The 20,863-nt window shown below is 34.3% G+C and overlaps 1 protein-coding gene across 5 annotated transcripts in view; it reads left to right on the top strand.

The window, feature by feature from the left end:
* CCDC91 (coiled-coil domain containing 91) overlaps window positions 1-20,863 on the top strand; it is a 149,878-nt gene that overhangs the window by 91,273 nt on the left and 37,742 nt on the right. For all 5 annotated transcript variants that reach the window (XM_055712245.1, XM_055712247.1, XM_027815048.2 and 2 more), the window contains exons 9-11: window positions 10,125-10,217; window positions 10,402-10,470; window positions 12,211-12,387. In XM_055712245.1, coding sequence (XP_055568220.1) covers window positions 10,125-10,217; window positions 10,402-10,470; window positions 12,211-12,387 — 339 coding nt within the window. The remainder of the gene's footprint in view (window positions 1-10,124; window positions 10,218-10,401; window positions 10,471-12,210; window positions 12,388-20,863) is intronic.

Genomic DNA, 20,863 nt, shown 5'->3' with positions numbered 1-20,863 from the left:
TTCCTAGGCTGGACTTCTTTTCTCCTAATCAGTAAATCCTTAAGGATGTGCCTTAAGGATGTGTGGCCTGCAGTTTTCCTTTGTATAGAGTACATTATGTTGAAATTTTTGCCTTAGTTTAAGAAGCCAGTGGAGCTGCTAGTGTAATTGCTGAGACAGAACAGTACTGGAAGTGTCACACAAAAAAATCAAAGAACTCCGTTAAATGCTTCCTCTGCACTTTTGTATGTTGATATTTTTCGTGATGATTTTATGTGAAGCTATGAAACAAGCCTTGCATTTGTAGATGCAACAACACTTGAAATAAGTAGTGTTAGTCGCATGTCCTTAATTCTTTTTCTACTTTGCTTCATCGTGGTATTGGCTGTCATTGGTATGATAAATAGTAGTTGAAAATCTGTTGGATGGTGCATGAAATCTTGTGCCCTTTTTTGAAACACTCTGAGAGAGGTACTGATTTAGCTTCAATTTGAAAACATTTTGCTGAAACGTCAGTCAGAATAGAAGTTCCATTTACTAGAACTCATTTTTTTGATTTACTAGAACTCATTTTTTTGAAGTTCTAAGAACAGCTTGTGGACAAGCAGAAAGCTGATGTGACAATAGTAGTGAGCTGCAGGAATGTGACAGATACCTTCTCCAGTATTTGGATGATGCATTTTGTTTTGCATAGCCTTCTGTGAAGAGTCCCAGTAAAGTCCCCCAACAATTCCTAAAATGTCAAGTGTAAAAAGTACTTGTCTTGTATTAGCAAGTCATTGTTTATATGCTAGACAAAGTGTTTCTTTCATTCAGCAACTTAATTCTGCAGTCAGGAAATATAAGTTTCTACTATTTCAAATCTTGGTTTTATATCTACTCATTATGTGTACCATGTTTCTATAACTGCTTATTTTATGCATTTTGATTATTTATTTCCCCTCCTTTTGTAAACAAAAGAGGTTCTATTTTTTTCCCATCTAATGTTAGTAATTGTGAAATCTCTTTAATGCCTGATCTGGAAGGGAGCATAGGCAGACTAGATTCTTAGAGAATTCTGAATATTTGGGTTTTTTAGGACACATTAGCCAATTTTTGCAGTAAGACCAGTAGGTACTTGAATAACCCTGAAGACAAGACTTGCAGACTGAAAAAACGAAGGCTGAAGTTGACATAACCTTTCTGGTTCATTAATTCCAACTAAGATAGGTTTGGAAATTCTTGAGAGTATTTAACATGTTCTCTTCTTTAGACGTTTCCTCTCAGTTCTCAGAAATCTTGCAGTTTGCTGCTGTGGGAATAATTGTTTATTCATTCCCTCCAAAATGAAGTACTTCCTGTCACTCATTCCCATTATGTTTTCATCAAATTCACTTTGCACCTGACTTCTGTCATCCTTAAACATAGTTCATCTAGATGTGCCTTTTCAGGTTTTCTGCTGTTCTGCCAAGAGTAAAGTTAGACTCGGAACTTCTTTATTCTCTGGTAGTTCCTGGTTATATAAAGTTGAAAAAAAGTATTTATTAGAATCCTGTTTTCAATTTGACTTATTTATTCCTAAATTCATAATACCTCCTTGATTTCTGCATGTATAGAAAGACTTGGAGTAAAAAGATCAAGAATCAGCTCTTCCTGTGCTGGGAAGGCTTTTTTGTTTGTTTGTTTGTTTTCCTTAAGTCCTGAAAAGGTTTGATTTATCATCACTCTGTGTTTTGATTTTGTATGTGTTGTCTTTGTATCCAGTATTGCTTTGCATTTACATCCCAAAAGAAAAGTTACATTGCTAAGACCCAAAAAGGCATATCTTTTTTTTTTTTTTTAAAAAATGTAAATACTTACCAGCGTCTTCTAAGTGCGTTTGAATCTGCCCACTATCACAGGCTAGTTGAAAGATAATTTTGCAGTCCCTTTGCACTGTTAATCCAGCCAGGATACTTTCAGAGTCTCAACCAAAAATCCTATTTGGAAATTGCATTTGCTTCCGTGGATTTGTCAAGTTCCAGTTGAACATAGCTCTTTAGTGTGATTTTTGCTGTCTGCCTTTTGCTTATATAACGTTTTCTTAAAATCTTCATTGCTTGTTATGAATTTATATCATCAACCCGTGTTAATAACGAATAACTAAGTAATATAGTGTGATTTTTCTCCTTAATTATTTTTCTGTCAGCTATTGTAGAAATTTTTTTCCCTCTATTTTGCTATATTCCATTACTGAACATTCTGCTGTTTATATCACTCATATTTAAGGAGTTCATTTCCTTTTATTTTTTGTGATAGATAGAGCAATTCTGTGAGAACTCATACAGCCTGTGAAATGAATCAGATCACAAAAACAGAAGGACTAATTAATACTTTTTTTTTTTCCTTCATATTTTTACTGAAGTTCCTTATCTCTGTATCCTTAGGACCTTGAAGTCTGTGGGTTTTTTAATAGTCTCTATTACTATATATGCTTTCTGAGAAAAGTATTTTTGTATTTACATGACTTTGTATAGCTTATTACTTTATTAAAAAAAGAAACACATACACAGCAAAATGTTTTAAGGTTAATTTCACCCTCTGATGTACCTCAAATTATACAGTATACATAGTCTGTATACTGCTGAGTGGAACCCTGAGTGTGAGTATAGGATTAGGTATTTTATTACTGCTATTGTATTTTTTCTTTTCTTTTTTTTTTTTCATTTTTTTAACTTTTCTGGTTGTATAATGTTGTGCTGATTCCTGAGCTTTCTCTTAGAAAAGTTTTGCTGCTTTGTTAGCCACTTGGACCTCAAACTGGCAAAAAGATACAGTTCAACCATGCAGCAATAAGTTATAATTTGAGGAAGTGGAAATATGTAACAGATGTTGGAACTCTTCAGACAGATTTTCCACCTTGTGCTGCCAAACACTCAGATGCCACAGATAGTGAGGACAGTGTAGGAAACCAGTTATGATTACCAGGTCTTGTCATTTGATTTAGGCATATTTTAGTAGTGGTGAAGAAAAGGTGCAGTATAAAAGAATATGCTGTTAAATATCGTTAGCCTGTCTACAGGAGCAGAAGACTATTATTAGTGTTTTAATAAGTTTGCCTTTTTCCTCAGAATAATATTTTGAATAGGGTGTAGAAATGGGCATATTTTTATAACATTACAAAATCATGATGCTGTGACTGTATTTTTGTTATGTCATCTCCCTCTTACACAGCGATAATGTTTCCCATGACCTGCGTTATTTCTTCCTACTGTTAGATTCCTTCAGGAGAGACAGAAATAAAAGTAGAACTTTGTGGGTTAAGAAGGTTTCTTGTTAAAGTAGGTGAACAAATTTGAAATGGTGAATTCTTAAAAAGTCTTATCCAGTGCTTTATTATTCCTGCTGATGAGCGAAGTACTGAAATATTTGCTAAATTTTTCTGAAGGTAATTTTTCTCAAATCTTGAGGGACAGATATTGCTCTTTGTCCATATGTAACGAAGGTACAAGAAAAAAAAACATACTAGAGATGAGAGATAAAGTCTTATTATGGCTATGCTTTTTTCTATTAAACTACAAACTACAATGCAGTTTAGTTAGATTAAAAAATTCAGTAGATTTTTGTTACACGAAAAACTGATCATTCACTGAGGGTGAATTAGACATACATATGTCTTAATATACTGTTTTTCAGAATGATGTCATTAAAAGAAGGTGCCAAGTGTCATTTCATTAGTGTTTGAATATTGTTTCCTCAGATTAAAAATCTGAGAAAGTGTGAAGTGGCATTATTTTGTCGCAGTAATGCTACAAATAATGCAAGTTTTGGTTTTTTGTTTGTGGGGTTTTTTTTAAGTATTAGGATATTCATATTAACTGATGGCTTTGTGATGTTATTTGCTGTTTTGTTTTTGAATGATTATCTGACTATTCTTACATAAACTATGAATAACAGCTAACAAAATTAATTTATCTATACTGAATTTGTTGATCTCTCCATAATGATTTACTTAATATTGTGAAGGGCTCAATCTGCAGAAATATAAATTGGATGCCTGTTAGTTACAGCAAAATAATTCATCCTCATTTGTGGATGAAATCCTGCATTCATTTTCTTCAAAATGAAACAGTATAGGGCCCAGGAAGAAACTATCTATGTTTTTAAAAATCATTTCAGTTTATGCAAGATACTCTATTATTTCCTTTTTCCTTAAATCTGCAGTTTAGGATTAATAGAGATATGCAAGGAATCTTAAGTGTGCTAAAATGGAATTAGTTATTAATAGTTTTAATACAGCGTTTTACCTGTAAAATAGTTCATACCCTGCATTATTTCACTCACTCCATGGATGTACTATGTAATCCTTCACAAGATGCTTACCTGAAATGATAATGTCATGATTCCTCAGAAATAAATTTAATATATAAAAATAACAAAAAAGACTGCCTAGTTGCTATTGTGATTAAATCTGTTTACAGTGCCTTCTGTGACTCACATTCCAGGAAAAAAAGAAAGATTCTTTTGATTTCTTTTTTACAGGAATCAAGAAAAACCACAGGACCTCTGTATTTATATTTGAATCTACATCAAACAATTTTCATTTGGAACCATTGCCTAGAGAAGTTCTTGCAGGGAGGAAAACATTATAACCTATTTTTGAATGCCTTTTGTTTTAAGATGATTTTCAGAAGACACTTCTTGACCCTGTCTTGCTACTTTCCACACAGTAGGGTAGAAATACTAGTATTTCTCTCCACTTTGAAATACCATTTTTCTAAAAAGTATGGGGTTTTTTTCTTTTATTGGAAAATACTTTCTTGTGTCTCACTGTGCCATCACATCCAACTACAATTTGCTTTTCAGAATTTTTGCACATCAGAAAATTGCACTATTAACCCTATACTCCCTGTCTATGGAATAATAGGAATATTATAATTATATAGATATACATAATATATAATATAATAAATAGGAAAATAATAGGAAGCAAACCGTAGCATTGTCAGAAAGAGGGCTAGGTAAGGGCTCTGGGCTATGGAAATCATTTCAGGCAAAGCACTGAAGAGCTATACAGTTTGTGGTACCTAAGCTAAAGGTTTTTAGATCTGGCAGAGTATCTCTGCTGTATTGGACTGTCTACTGTGCCTTATAGATAACATGCATAACGTGAATGTGCAGCCTAGCAAGCTATCTGTCTGAAAACTTTCTTGTTGCACTAAAGTGGAGTTTTCACTGAGATTTATTTTGGCCTCACACTGATTCATCCACCATATTTCCAGTTCAGGACATCTTTTTCTTTTTTGTAAGATTCTCTGTAGCTATAACTTTCCATCAGTTTCTATTTTTCCACTTTAGTTCAGGGAGTCAGTAAGGTATATTTGTTTAATAACAGCTAGATAATTGGATTCAAAGCCCCAACATGTTTAGAATTTTCTTACTGGTTTTCTGGTTCTTGGATTGTTGATTAATAAAGGAAACCCTCACTGCCAACTTTCATTTAAAAACTTCATGGACACTGTCTTACAGTCTACAGGTTAGGTGCTTTTTTCCAAACATAAGGCTCCATTAGTGGGTCTCCATCATAACTTTCACAGGAAAACTGGAACAGACGGGATTATTTTTCATAGGACTGTTAGATCTGATGAACTCATTAGCTTACTTACAGGAGGCTGATCAGTTCTTATTGAAAGCTTTTATTAGGTTTACTTGTTGAAGCATGGGCAGTATACTCTCAGGTACAATTGACCAGGAGACCTGCAACTTTGACATCCCAATAAGCATAAGAGAAAGTGGCATCTACAATGCTTGGGAATCCAACTTCAGTATGTGTGTATATATATATATATATCTCTCTATATATATCTATATCTATCTCAGGGTGGTGCCTTAAGTCACAACGCTCTTTCTTTATTCCTTTAATACTTTAACAGATTGGGGAACATGCTCATAATTCTTGCCTGTTGAAGCTGGAAACGCTGAATGAAATTCTTTCAGCTTGCATAATTTCTATAGCTTTTATTTCTGTTGAGAAGGTGAGGGGTTTATGCTTAGCTGTAGGCATTTATCTCAGTGTATATGACCTTTAATTCAGTAATGGTCTGTATTAGAAGACCTTTGTTATAGTTGTACAAAAAATCTGCAAGCCAAGTAAATGAACCTAAAACATCCTGTTAATTCCTGTTAGATAAAAATACAAGAGCAGTTGAAAGCTCTCAAATGTGTAAGTGCTGAAGTGAAACCTTCACCCTTTATATGCTTTTAACCTTCATCTCCTTTAATAACCTCATCTGAAAGACCAGCCGAGGAAGCAGTGACTGTATATAGAGTTCAGCATCGCCATTAAGTAACAAAGTCCAAAGTCATTCTGCATGTGTCTAGAAGATTAATGTATCTAATGCTTCTATATAGTAACTTCTACTTAGAATTTATATGGATCATTTTTAAATCTGAAGTACAAAGCTAGTTGCCCTAATTTAAAGACTAGTTACAGAGGGGTTACAATATCTTGCTGTGCAGAGACATTTAAACTAACAGCTTGGAATTCTATTCATAGATTCATTAATAATTTCCTTTGCATTACTGCTTTTTATCAAAGTCTGTCAGATTGCTGTCATTATACAGAAGTAGCTAAAATTTGCTTGATTGCTGTCAGAAGGAGGAATGTACAGAAACCTTTACTATCCATAACATCCCACATTTTCTGCACAAGTATTATGCATAACCTAGATACCCAAGTATACCTTTGAAAGATCTGTGCTTCTGTAAAAAGGAATTCAGATGACAAGGTGGTACATTCTTTTCTAAGAATGGGTTAATAATACCACTGAGCTTGCTTTACATCACAGTAATAAGCATAGCTTTCAAAGAGATTCCATGACTCCATATGATGCTTAATACTACTGTGGAGCACTGTACCTTAGAAGAAGTAAAAGTTCTTGATAAGTAATTAGATTGCTTATTAACTACCTGAAGAATGGAAACTTTCATCCTCTTTGTTGTATCTATGCTAAGTATGCAATATGGGCTTTCTGGACTCAAGACCTGTTTCAAGAAGCAGTTCACGTAATATTTCACTCTTTGTCTATTTCCGGTTACTTTTTTTCATATAATTTATGTAATTTAATAGCTTAAGGTACATTTCGTTCTGAAAAAGAAAACTATTTGGCCAAATATAAATTCTGAAGCCAAATAAACAGTTCTTCAAGGTATTTCTCTAGAACTAGTACAAGAGAATTTGCTTTACTGAGTTGTATGGACAGCTGTTGCAACATTTGTGATGATATATGAACTTTTGGAAGTTCAGATATGAAGGTAACCATTTATGGAAGGATTATTCCACATGAGTAAACATTTACGTTATAATAAGAAAGGACATGCCAAGCTATTCACAAGAGGCTTACGTTCTTGAAATTATAAATTTTATGTTTCCATGAGAAATGGGGATGCTATATAATGTAAAAGAAGTAGCACTGAAATATGCCAGAAGTCATTAGTTTTTATTTTGAAAGCATTCTAAATGTGCTCACAAATAGTTACTTCTACAATGTTGAAAAATAGGAACTAGTGTGTTTTTATACACCGATACAATTTTTAATACAGTTCTTACTGAATTTCTGCGAATTCCGTAAAACTCAAAATGTAATACTGTATAGATTTTCTAATCCACCAAGGAGATAGGAGATCCTAAGCTCAATCAAAGTAATCATACTGCAAAGGCAATCACAGCAGCCTTCATTTTTATGGTAATTGTTTACTTATTAAGCAACCTTTTTTTGTAAAGTGGCAAGCAAAAGCAGCATATTGTATTTTAAAGGTTTCCCTTTCTGCTTCCAGAAGCAGCAAACTGATTTATCTTATGCTGCTGTCTATATTTCTGTTTGTTTGATATGCTGTATCTCGATGGATCTGATAGATCCAGCTGTTGTTAAACTCCTTATTACTGTAACAACCAACTGGAGTAACATTTTCTTGTTTTGTACAAAGGGTTGATCTCTGGATTTAGTTGTGCACTCTGCAGTGAAAGAGATACGTTTTCACTTCAGAGATGTATTAAAGATCAGAACTTTTCAGGTTTCTGTATGATAAAAATTTTGGTCCCGATGTCTGTAGTTTTCGAGATTGTAGGTCTGCCACAGGTTTATGTCAAGTAAACTGCTGTGTAGGGTGGTTAGGGACATGCAGAATGCTGTAGTAATTAAATTATTTTATCTACAGGGAGAATAGACAGTAATTGTCTCCATTGGCCATATATACATGTTGTATATTGTAATAATGGAAATGTCTGCATTGTTTCAGGACTTCTAGGATGCACGTGCATGTCGTCTTTATACATATATGTAAAATAAAATTTCTGAAGTGGCCCTGAAGTTTAAAGGTTGAAAATTGTAATGCCATGGAAAACGTTGTAGAATAATTCTGGTAGCTGGCCTACTATGGCAACTTGAAATATGCATACACAGTCTTCATATCTAACCTAGAAATCTGGTGGTCAGAGTCAAGCTGAAATTAACTGCCTGCAAGTCTTATACTAGAAATTCTAATCTGGCTGAACAAGTTAACTACTATTCTGTTGTAGGTGTTTTAAACATAGAGGTGATTTTCTCTAATGAGCTTTCCTTAGAAAGTCCCTCGCTGATTCTTGACTGAAGTAAGTAAAATTTCAGTCTTTTAACTGACATTGGTAGACTTTGATGTGTGTCATATATGCAAATATTTTATCAGACATGTTTGTCTTCTATTGTGTCATTCTTTCAAATGAAAGTGAAATAACGGATCTGAGCTTGCGCAGTCAGTCAAGTGAAGAGTCATGGAGATCATTTAACTAATAAAATATATTTATTGTTTCATCTTTGAGTTACTGGCAAAAAAAAATTTCTATAAATGCCCTGATAGTTAAAGCTAATTTCTGAAAATACTGAGTCCACAAGAAAAGTTAGTTACACATCATTAAGTATAACCATGATGTGAATTTCACCACTCCTCCCACAGGTGTTTTCCATTAGAATATGTCTGCTTCATTCAGACCTATTTTAAGTAAATTCATAAGGAAATGCCTCTTTACATGTTTATCCTGGAAAGGCAGATAGGTGTTTTATTTTATAAAGCTGTCTAGAAGTTTTCTATTCTATTCTTCGAATTAAAAAATATTTTTCAAAATATAGTATTGCAGTTTAGTAATGTATTTCTAGCTGCCATTAGAGACACTTTTAATTAAAACATAATAAAGTTCGTGAAACAGAAATGAGTGTTTCTTAGAAATGCTGGTGAAAGGGGTATTTGCCTGCATAAGTGTTTGTGTAAAAATTTTATGCTCGTTATACACACTTCTATTAATATAAACCTCTACTGTTACACTTTCCTTTTGGTCATCTTTATAATACAGTATCTCTTAAATAATATGTTAAAAAGTGTACTGTACTTGCTAGCAATTACCTTGCGACAAATTCCCAACCTCAATAATTTCCAGTTTTTTCAGTTTTGGAAAGCAGCTAACCTCTTACAGACAAAACCCACATCTTTCAAATGCTTTATTTGGTTTAGTGAAAAACAGATAAATGGGTTGTGATTAAGAACAGTGACAGATTATACATCTAAATGCAGGTTACATGGTCATTTTTTTTCAGTGTTCATTTTCTCCCTGAAAAAAATGTTCCAGTTTACAAGAAAGCTGGGAGAAAACAGCATTCACGTTTGCTCTCATTTACTGGATTTCAAAGTTCATGGTATCACAAATGGTCGGAAAAAATAAATTAGCCTTCTGCCCTTTGTACGTATAACTGAGAGGTAGTACAAGCATCATTTAAATTCTGCAGCTGTTTAAATGAAATGTTTAAAGTGTGGTGTTACTTAGACCATCTTTATAAATTTTCTAATTGTTGCTTTTATTTAGTGATTTTTTTTTTCCAACTTGTTTTCAAATTCTCTTCAGACTGAGAGGAAATAGTAAATAATTAGGAAGGTAATTATTTCTTGTTATTGGTTGCTTTTTTTTTCCATGACATGAGGTCAATTAACAGAGTGCTGTAGATATTGCTATACTGAATCTACATTTGAAGTAATTTTGTAAGCAGCTGACAAACCTGAGTGTCTTGAGTGAGTTCTTTTTGTCTGTTTTACTAGCAGACTGTGGTTACAATAATATAGCAGACTGTGGTTACAATAATATGAATGTTTTCTCCCAATAGCATCAGCGACTTCTTGACATTTTGGAAGCAGAGAAGGAAGTGCTATCAGAAAAGATAGAAGAAGCTTTGATGCAGCAGTCACAAAAACACAAGGTATTTCTTATATTTACCAAAAAAAAGGGAGTTTGATCTGCACCATGAAGTTCATTGGGAATGATCCTGTCACAGTTACTGACAGGAAGAGGAAGCTTTCTCAAGCACTTTGACTGAAATTAATTTTAGCCACTCCTCTATTGTGTGTTGCTTTTTAATTTTTCATAACTAATTTCACTTACAGGAAGTGCTTGACAAATGTTTGGATGAAGAAAGACAAAGAAGTAAGGAGGCTGTGGCAGCTGCTGCAAAGGTATCTCTTGTTAAGTAGCAGGCATGCAACATGATTCCATGTGTATCATTACTAAAGCCCATTCAGCAACTCACTCACATAGATTTGTCAAGCTCTGTCTTCTCATCTGTAAGTAAAAGAAGCCGTTCTATAGATCACGGATATATGTGCTACATCCTGTGCCTTGATACAGATAGTCTATGTAACTGGTATCGAAGATAGCCTCTGAATTAGTTTATAATAAGAAGTGACAATATGGCAGTTCATTTGTTGGCATTACCTAAATACCTGCTTTCGTGGTCTTTCGGTTAGCGACAAGAACACATCTTAATTTGAAGAGCTAGGTAGCAGGGTCAACTGATGATCTTAATAAGACAATTAGCATTGTGTCTGATTTAACTTTTGTTATGGTCACATGGTCCTTTTCAGTGAGGACAGACCATTTTATAAATGGTGTAAAAGTCTGGACATTTTAACAGGCTTTCAATTACTTTTTTTAAGATGATTGACTAAAAGTGAGCATCTGCTTTTTAAGATATGTCTTCTGTCTCTTTCATTTTTAAGTGCATTGGGTTAGGACAGTAATTTTGTAAATGTTAAGCTATCTTTCATTTCTAATACTGATTATACAAGAGTTCAGTAGCGTGTAGTGATCTGGGAAGACTAGCCATGCATGGTACCTAGCACAGTTGGTTAGGCTATATTATAATTTCCTTTTTATCTTCATAATGTAATATATGCATGCTAGGTAAGCGCCTCTGAATAACATTCAGTGATCCAAGAATCATCTGTTACATGGTTGATCCTAGGGGAAATGTGTGCTTAATAAAATATCTTAATTATATAGGGCATTTTTTTAACTTGATTTTCATTATATTTTATAAATGTCTAAATAAAGCATCAAGTCCCAATGAACTGCAAGAAACAGCTTTATAGGTGTAGGCATTTGAGGAACCCAGTGTTTTTTGCCATTTACAACTTTGCCTGACCAGTTCCATAACCACCACCAAGGGCACTGGGAAGACCTGTAAGCTTATTAAACCTGAAGGGGCTGTGGGTATTGTTTGTCAGCCTGTGGGTTTTTTTTTTAATTTTGAACTTCAGTCTGCCATTACTTATTCGTAGATATTTAGCAATGATTGTCTTGCTGGTAAATATATTTGTGTGGCTCAGCAGGTGTAGAGCTCTCCTTGTTACTTCAAATTCCATATGTGTCTTCTGATGATTTCTTGTATTGGAAAATGACCCAAACTAACCAGTACTTGTAGGATGCATAGCTAAGGAGCTTTGGGAGGGAAGACACATTGGTTTTAAGTATGTATTGGCTACTTACAGAAAACAGACTGTTTTTGGACATTAGACAGCTGTAGATAAGCGCAGGAGTATCACATGTATGAGAATATCAGGCACTGTAGGGAAGGCCCATGACGGACCTACTCTTACATGGTTTCTGCTGCATGGTTGTTTTTCTTTGTCGTGGCATTAAACAAACTAGTTATGATATATTGTTTTTTTCAGCAGATGGGGATTTAAGACCCTTGCTTGTAACTTTCTTTTTCTTTCTGTAACTACAAAGTCATTGTCCAGTGGTAATACGTGCTTGATAGCACCATAATGTAATTGTAAGTTCATAGTTCAGAAGTGAAAATATTCACATCCCATATCTTGTCAGCTCATAGATCTCATTAGAAGTAATATATATGAGTTAGGCACCCATGTTGGGTATTTTGGTTGTTTATTTGTGCTTGATTTGTTGCAAAGGCTGAAAAAGAAGTAGTGCGGGAGGCTGTTCTGAAAGCGGTAGAGGAGGAGAGGAGAAATATGGAGAAGATTCATGCAGAAGAAAGAAAAATGTGGGAAGCAGAACGTGACAGACATAAAGAGAAAATTGCTCAGGCTGTTTGCGAAGCCATGCAAGAGCAAAGAAAACACAATCAGGTTAGTATATTTTTACCCTTCCATGGACCTGCTTTGTATATTTTATTTTTTCTTTTGAATGTCTACCTAATGTTATGGTAGATTGGTTTTTGTGACATCTATCATTCTTCACTGCACCTGGTTGATATTTCAGTGCACAGCAATCTTCTCAGTTTGTTTTTCTAGACTATGTGTATGGAAAGAATTTGGCAGATACAGAACAAAATTCCTGCAACCCTTTCAGGTACATATATTGAAATGAGATGAATCGTGCCCTTTAAGTGGCTGGGTTTGCTCACTGACTTCAGAAGATGCCCAAGATGACTAGCTCAGATAGTGGCATTTATGTTGTAGACAGTTCAGGTGACTTTTTCTTTTTTATACCTAGGAAAATATGTTAGATTTGTTCCTTATTCTGCTGGAATTCCATTATCTCTCTTAGTAAAAAGGTGTTTTTCTAAGACGATAAAACAGAATAGGTACAAAGTAAAAAGAGGGTTATAAAGATTGGAAACCTCTAAACCAGTAATGAACCAGAAATGTTTCTGGAGTTGCTTTCTAGCGGTGCTTCTGTAAGTATAATTGTATGTCACTTCACACAAATTGAGAAGGACGTTTCCAATATTGCTTTTAACAATTGTAGGAATTACAAATTAAATATGTTGTGATAGCAGTTATATTACTCTTCCAAAAGTTGAATTCTGTAGTTTCTGATGCTGGAAATATTGGGGGGAACACCCTGTTAATTCACTGATTTCTTGGTGGCATACTTGAATGTTATAGGCTGAAGAATTTTAAGTAAGATGTGTTTCATTAAGGTGATTGAATTTCATATGACTTTATTTTCTGCATGTCCTGAATGACAACAACATAGAAAGGACCTTTAGAATTTGAAGTAAAATAGTGTATCACAGCAGTTTAAAAATCAACTCTTTGGAGACAGATCCCATTTCCCTTTTCAGCGTTAAACAGAATTATTAACCTCATACCTAATCAACTACACAAAGTTTTTTTTGATGCCATGCCATTATTATACTATGTGTTGCTTACATTTCTAGTGTAAATAAAATGATTTTACTTTGTATATAGCTTGGTTATGTCTTCTGAACATAAAGTTATCAAGTAGTAAGATATACATTTTCAAGCTGGTAATATTACTGTACCGATAAGCCTTCAGGCACTCAAAGCCTTTATAACAAAAGATAAGCAGCTGACTTCAAAGCTAAATTCAAGCTGAGAACTGTTGCTTGGGGTTTAGATACAAATCATTTAGAGTATCCAGAATGAGAACTGGTACTAGTGCTGTAAAATAATCTGTTAATAGATGGGAGAACAATAATAGAGTAGCTGTTTACTTCAGTAAAGAAAAACACCACAGTTTTAGAGCTTGTGGAACATGAAGAGATAAATAGGAGGATGACTATGGTGATGAAGTTCAAGGAGAGATCTGATAAGTCCTGAGGGTTTTTGGTGAAGGAGTCTTGTAGCTGGATGCACAAGGTCAGCCAGGTTTCTGTATTTATGGATTTCAGGAGCTTGTGAAATGCCCCGTGGGTGGTGGATTAAGTTGATGTAGTGACTCAGGGTACATTTACCTTCCCTGTGGAGTGTACTGCCAGAGTTTCTTGTTGCTGATGTTGCCTTTGAAGTTGTCACAAGACAGGATATTAGAAGAATTTTAATATTGATGGATGTGTTCGTTCAAAGTCTTAAATATACTGAGCTGTCAGTGCTTTTCTGGTGAAGAAATTCAAGCCTTTCAACAGGACAGGTTTTTCAGCTCAAGCTGCTAGTTGATCAAGCAGTTGGTAGTTGTTGGAGAGTCTAGTGTTGTAGTTGTGATGGTGAGTAGCACTGAGGTATTGGAGAGTGTTGTGATTAATTCTCCTATAAATATGTCTTGCTCTTGATGTAGTCATGTGGCATTAGTTAATTACATCTTTTTTAATACCGAATAGCTCTGACAATTTTGATAGTACAGGTATAATACATCTTATCCAGTTATAATATGGGATGATTTCTCCTTTGAATTCGATTGTTTTTTCAAATACCTAATCTATTTTCCTAATTAAGGAAAATGCAGATTTTTCTTGAGATTTCCAATATTCTGTCACATTAATGTATAGCATATTTGAAGTCACACTCTTTATTCTCCAATTAACCAGTACAAATTCTTCGGAGAGGATGGACTTTCATGTAGCAATCTGTTTCTTGCAGGAATTTTCACTTGTTACCTCTGCCAAGAACTTGCCTGCCTCCTTTAGGCCATTGCTGTTACAAACACAACTACAAAAATTCTCTTGAGGACAAAAGAAGTCCTGCGGTGCTCATGTGCCAACTGATAGCTTATAAACAGGTTGTCAGATGTTATGTTGGTTTAGCAAAGAAAAACATTTGGGACTACGGGCAGTTTGTGTGCAGACATTATTTTTTTTTAAGTAGAGCCTTCCACTCAGAGTTGTTTCTTATTTGTATTTTTTTTACTATAAGATTTCTCTTTCAAGAGCTGTAACTGCACTATTGACTTTCTTGTGCAGTTACTGTTTAGAAAACATAATCTGTCAAGTCAGCTCTGTAATGGCCAAAAGACATACTGTAACATTTTAGACAACGAAATGTAAAATTGTGGCTGTGTAACACTTGCCTCATTTAATTCCTTATTCTGTGCTGTATAATTCTTTATGCTTCCTGCTTCAAAATTGTCACTTGATACTATTATTATGTTTAGTACCAAGTAATGAAACAACTGAGCATAGCTGAATGTAGGGGAACATGCAAAATAACCTTTTGGTATCAGACATAAAAAGAGCTTTAAGAGCAGTACTCTTCTTTCAAGAAAGAAAACTTCCGTGCTGACTAGCACATGATTTTGGAACATAATACTAGGAAAGAGAAGCCTGACTTGTTTTTAACAAAATCGCTCTTCTCTTAGTTTATCTTCTTCAGTTTATCACCAGAGGAAATAATCTGTGTGTGAGAAAGAAAAGATATATTTATATTTGTTTCTTCATCTTTTTTAATCTTGTGTCATACCAATAATTGTCGTAGAAATCTAGATTAAAATTTAATTTCATTCTGCTCTAAGTTAATTTGAAGATATTTGCTTTACTGATTTGATCTAAAACTAAGAAATTAAACATCATATAAAAGAGAAGGAATTTTTCTTCACTAATACTGTAAATCTACAAAAGTTCTGCAAATATGTGATGCAAAATGAATTCCAGTCATGGCATCCATAAGTAAATCTAGGAATAACGAATGGGAAAATTTGAAGACATTCAACTTTGTATAATTTTCTTTGAGATACAAACCCACTTTATAATCTGTGTGGCTTAAGTATATTTTGGTCTATGTCACAGCTAAATAAGAACAAAAGAGGAGAAATTGAGACCCCATATTTGACAGCCAGACAGGACCTCAACAGAATTGTGAATGTGGTAGTAGAAGCTCATTACACTGTCAGCAGACACTGAGAATCATAACCAAGAACCCGCAACTCTGTCCTTCAGATAAAAAAATTTCTGTGAAATGGCTGTAAATTAAGAACAGACAAGAAGCACATCAATGTAAAACACTGAAAATCACAACTAGACGAACTATTAGGGAAAAGGACACTGTCATATGCATGGGCCAGGAATTGATAAATTAGATGGGAAGGACATATTTTAAAAACGGCAGCAGCATTGTGTATCTGTAAAATATTTAAGTGATGAAAATGAGGGAAAATAAATTTCTGTGTCATAGTGATATGAATTGTTGGCTTCTTTACCTTCTAGACCAGAAAATATGTTTAGAAATTTTGATTCTGTGTTTTAATTGAGGAATTTCTTATCCACTAGTTTTCCTTATAAAATAAAATGTCATTTTTTTTCACCAAGTTTTAAATACACGCACTAGAAGAACCTTGTAGAACATGGTTATATATGAGAAAGCAATTGGGAAAAAACCTGAAGTACACTAGTTAACATTTCTTCGGTCAGGCAATTTTAGCAGAAATAAAGCTCTGAAGATCATTTATATCAATATCTATTTCTTAGATATTCATGCCTGACAAAACTTTGACCTAAAAAAATTGTTTGTCCGCAATCAGGTAAATATTGAGTCTGCAGATAAAGGAGATGCTACTTCCATGTAAGATTTACTTTATTAATTTAACATTCTCAGAGAAAAATCTGGGGACTTAGGGACAGTTTAATAAAAATAACTCATGATTAATATAAAATATTTTGTTATCAAGTATGAAACAGCAGAGTAAACTTACAGTGGAAGTAAGAACCGAGAATTACTGAGTTAACATCTCACCTTGATGGAGCAACCTTGACATACCCCCTTCTCTTTTGTTTGTTTGGGTTTTGCTTTTTTTTTCTTTGTTTGATTGTTCATTTTTTTTTTTAAGAAATTAAAGGATTAAAGTAACACGAATATTGCATTTGTTTTCATGAAAGCTTTGCTGTTCCAGTGACTTGGGTCTTTACTTCGAAACATGGGATTTTTAATTAAATTGAAGATACTGTTCTTTGAAGCCTTATAGCTCTGAAGGGACAAATGAGATATATTACATCACCACAGAAATGGTAAAAGTTTTTCTAGAGCACTGGCTCAAGAGGCTGTAAGGTATTAGAAGTCCAAAAGGCTTTCCATTTGGTTGAAACTAGCAGCATCTTCAGGTTTTATGTGTGTTACCCAGGTGAATAGTGCTTTTATAAGATATTTTTAATTATTTTGGGTTTATTCAGAAGAGGGAGGGCGGGCTTGCATCTGAAATCAGGGAAAATAAGCTCTCCGTGAAAGAAATGAGTGGTCTTTTGATTTAAGATAATGTTCATTTGCACAGTGACATCATGATCCTTTTACAACACATTGAAAAGTCATTATGGATGAGGAACTCATATATTTTAGCAGGCTAGATGTAGCCTGGCAAGTCTCCAGTATTTTCTTTTCTATTTTTGATACATTATATAGCATTTTTTACAGTGGCAACTTCTCTGCAAGGACAGTGTAATATATTTGGTAGTTGTCAGTGGTGAAAGGAATGCTTGGTGAAATTCTTCTGCTAGAATGATTCTTCTAGAACACTTATTTGAATAAAGAAGGGTTACACTCTAGATAAGGAGAAACTGTAGCAGGTAATTTGGCTGAACAAGAAGGTTTCTGTGCAGAATTCAAAACTGCAGTGCAGCTCCTGATGTACAGCTATAAACTTCAGTGAAAAAACAAAGGACAGTGCTCTCCATTGTCATCGTCTTTCCGCTTATTTTTACTCTAAAAAACCTGAAATCCAGAAATTCTTTGGGGATATAAGATGATGAGATGCATACAGTTTTGAGTAAAATAGAAAGATGGTATACTGTATTTGTAATTAGTGGGCAATGCAGAGTAGCTATAGCAGTATCTACTGTAGCTATAATGCTATCACACGCAGAGATCTCAGCATGGTAGTTGTTATCATTTTACAAAGCTAAATAGTCAGTTACATAATGAGGTGAAATCAGGGTGGGGGAGAGAAGTAGCAAAAGAAGCTAAAGAGAATTTATGTACCACATTTTTTGTTTTAAAGAAAATTCATTACAAGTGAAGTGAAAGCTGGCAGCTGCAGAGTGAGCCATGGAAATTTAGGTCCATGTCATAGTTTGAAATTAATAACTCTCCTAAAGCACTCAAAGCAAAGAATCACCTTTGTCATTTCCTGAAGGCTTAAATTTAAAATACTGTGAATAACTTACTGTAGTTTACCCTAATTCTCGAGGGTAAAAGAGCCTGAGTTCATCACTGCCATAATTCACACAGCAGATACATTAGAGACTCAAGTGTTCTGAAGGCTGCAAATAATTAGGGGGAAAAAAAAAAAAGCCTTTAATTTATTAAAAGAACTGACATAAACTCTGCTTCCTCTTGGACATGAGCAAAAGCACTAAGGCAAAATGATCTTACCAATGGGAAAGTATTTCAGGAAAACTGAGGCTGCAGTGCTTCATTCAGCCAAGCCACAACTGAGATATACTAAGATATAAAAAGAGAAAATATTTTTGCAAGAAAAGTTAGCTAAAAGGCTTATGGAAAATAATTGTGAACTTCCCAATAGTCTTTGCTGAGTAAATCTCTAAGTATTCAAGGCAATTATGTTCACACTCTTGAGGGTTCATGTGGTGGTGTTCTTGCAGAACAAGAAAATTGTAATTTATGATCTTGGAATGCATTAATATAATTTTACTGGCAAATATCTAGATAGTTGAAAACAAATTTATTCTTCTGCACTGTGTGGGCTTTAAAGTATGTTTAATGTTTTTCCATTAATTTATGAATGCCAGTATATGCCATTGCTTAGAAGGTAAAGGCAAAACGTCTAGAACACACGGTGCTTAATTCTAGAAAATGAATGGCTACTTACTTGTGATATTATTAAAACTATTTTGGTATTCATGCTCATCTGTTTGAGGGAGTGCTTTTTTTGATAGTCTTGAGAAGCCAGAATCAGTTTTGTACTGAATGTCCTGAGGAATCCCATACCCAGTCATATGTAAGTGAATTAAAGATACGTACGTGAAAACATGAAGGCATTGGCTGTATACTGAAAGAACTGCCTTTTGTTTCTTTTTTAGTATTGCTTAACTTAAATGTTAAATTTTTTTTGAGAATTATTATTTGTCTAAATATTTTTCCTTATTGGCCAGTATTTGAGAAGGTTGGAAGAATTAATAAATAAAAAAGTTTGTCTATAAAGTTATTTCCCGCTCTAGCTTTGTCAGATTTATTAGCTGTAGAATAGCCCTTTCTTAGCCCTATAATCTGTTAGAAACAGCTTTTTTTCTCATGTGTCAAATCAGTAGGTGTATAATGAAAGAAAAAATATGGGCATTATACATTTGTCTTATCTTTTTATTGTCCAGTAAGACTACTTTTGCAGATAGATCCCCTGATGTGTCCTTTTTTAGGTGTCAAAACTATGGGATTTTGTTTATTGGCACCAGTTTCCTTACCTTAAAAAAATACAGAACATTGAGTGCAAGTATGTGCCCCTTTCCTGATTTTAAAATCTATGAATGAGTTTCATATTGTGAATCTACTTATCTGTCTTTATAGTCTTTCTTTGTTGTACACAGTAGTTTTCAGGGTTGTCCTTGCAGAAGTTCTCTCCTTTGATCTCCTGTAATCTTTCTAGCCTGTCTGTTCATCTCCTTCATGGATACACTTCTCCTGAACTGCTTATGTGTAAAAATACATTCAACTGCTATTCCCATGATGCTGCTGCAAAAATCTGTTTCTTCTACCACTTCAAGTGAGGTGCTACATGGTATTATGATATTTCCTACAACTTTATTATTCTGAAATCATCATACTGTTTGTAAGACAGAGCTGTTTTCCAATGATCTGTGCCTCCTGTAACTTGCAGAACTTGTGTCTTGGTTCTGTGTGATGCCACAGGTGATAACGGTAATTTTATTAAGGAGGCTAGTTTGGGAACCCCTATGTTGCAGAGGGGCAAGACATTAATGGGTAGCGCTTGGCAGTAGTTTTCTGTGGTACTTCATGGTATTGAGCTTCTTTAGCAGTATCAGGAACTATTGCCTTCCTAGATTTAGATAGTTGCTTAATGCTTTCTGTGCAAGTTTTCGTCTTCGTTCAGGTGGAATTTGGAAGCTTAACTCACTTTTTCCTCCATGCCCGCTTTGAGTGCTATTTCTGTCTGCACTAAAATCACTGATAAATCTCTTTGGTATCACTTTATTGAATACATCATTTGAAGTTAAACAGGTCTCTTAGTCTTTTTTCTTTCCCACTCGCCAAATTTTTTCTCGTACCTGCAACACCAACCGTGTTACTTGTCACTGAGGACTGTATCATGGTTTTATTTCAGAACCGGTTGTAAATATATTTGTTTACAGGTTGCTGGTCATTTAGACATCGAATCTGTAAGAGATGATATATCTAACAAATATAGGTTCAATCTTTATGCAAGCTCCCACTTACCCTCTATTTTTATTAATGTGGTTTGGTTTTTTTTGTCCTAACAATAGCATGTCCTTTCAGAATATTGCCATAATATTCATTTTCCAGCCCTTTACCTTGGGCTTTCCATCACACTTTCTTTGTTAAATAGGCTATAAACTGCTTTTTATCTCTTCCTCAGAGTTTGTTTTTCTCTCTTTCTTATCATTATTTACTCTGTTTATAGTATTCGTTACTAGGAGATCAACTTTTACCTATAAAACATTCATTAAATTGGTATTGCATTCCCTGCTTTTATGATGCTTTTGTATTTGGGAGGATTTCCATGTGACGTCTAATATTCATTTACTTACATGCATCCTCAAAACTCTTCTCATATATATAAAGATATACAGAGCATTGAGTGTCTTGCCAATTAAGGGACTACAAAATAGTATCAGTTTATCAATCTTCCTTTGTCCATTTGTTGCTTCATCTTATACATAGGGTACAGAATCCCATGGGGGAGGCAGAGTTTGCAATACTCCATTTCTTCTGTGTTTCTGAAGTA

Source organism: Falco cherrug, chromosome 5 (genome assembly GCF_023634085.1).
Source record: "Falco cherrug isolate bFalChe1 chromosome 5, bFalChe1.pri, whole genome shotgun sequence".
NCBI classification, from domain to species: Eukaryota; Metazoa; Chordata; class Aves; order Falconiformes; family Falconidae; genus Falco; species Falco cherrug.
This window is presented reverse-complemented; position numbering and strand designations above follow the sequence as displayed.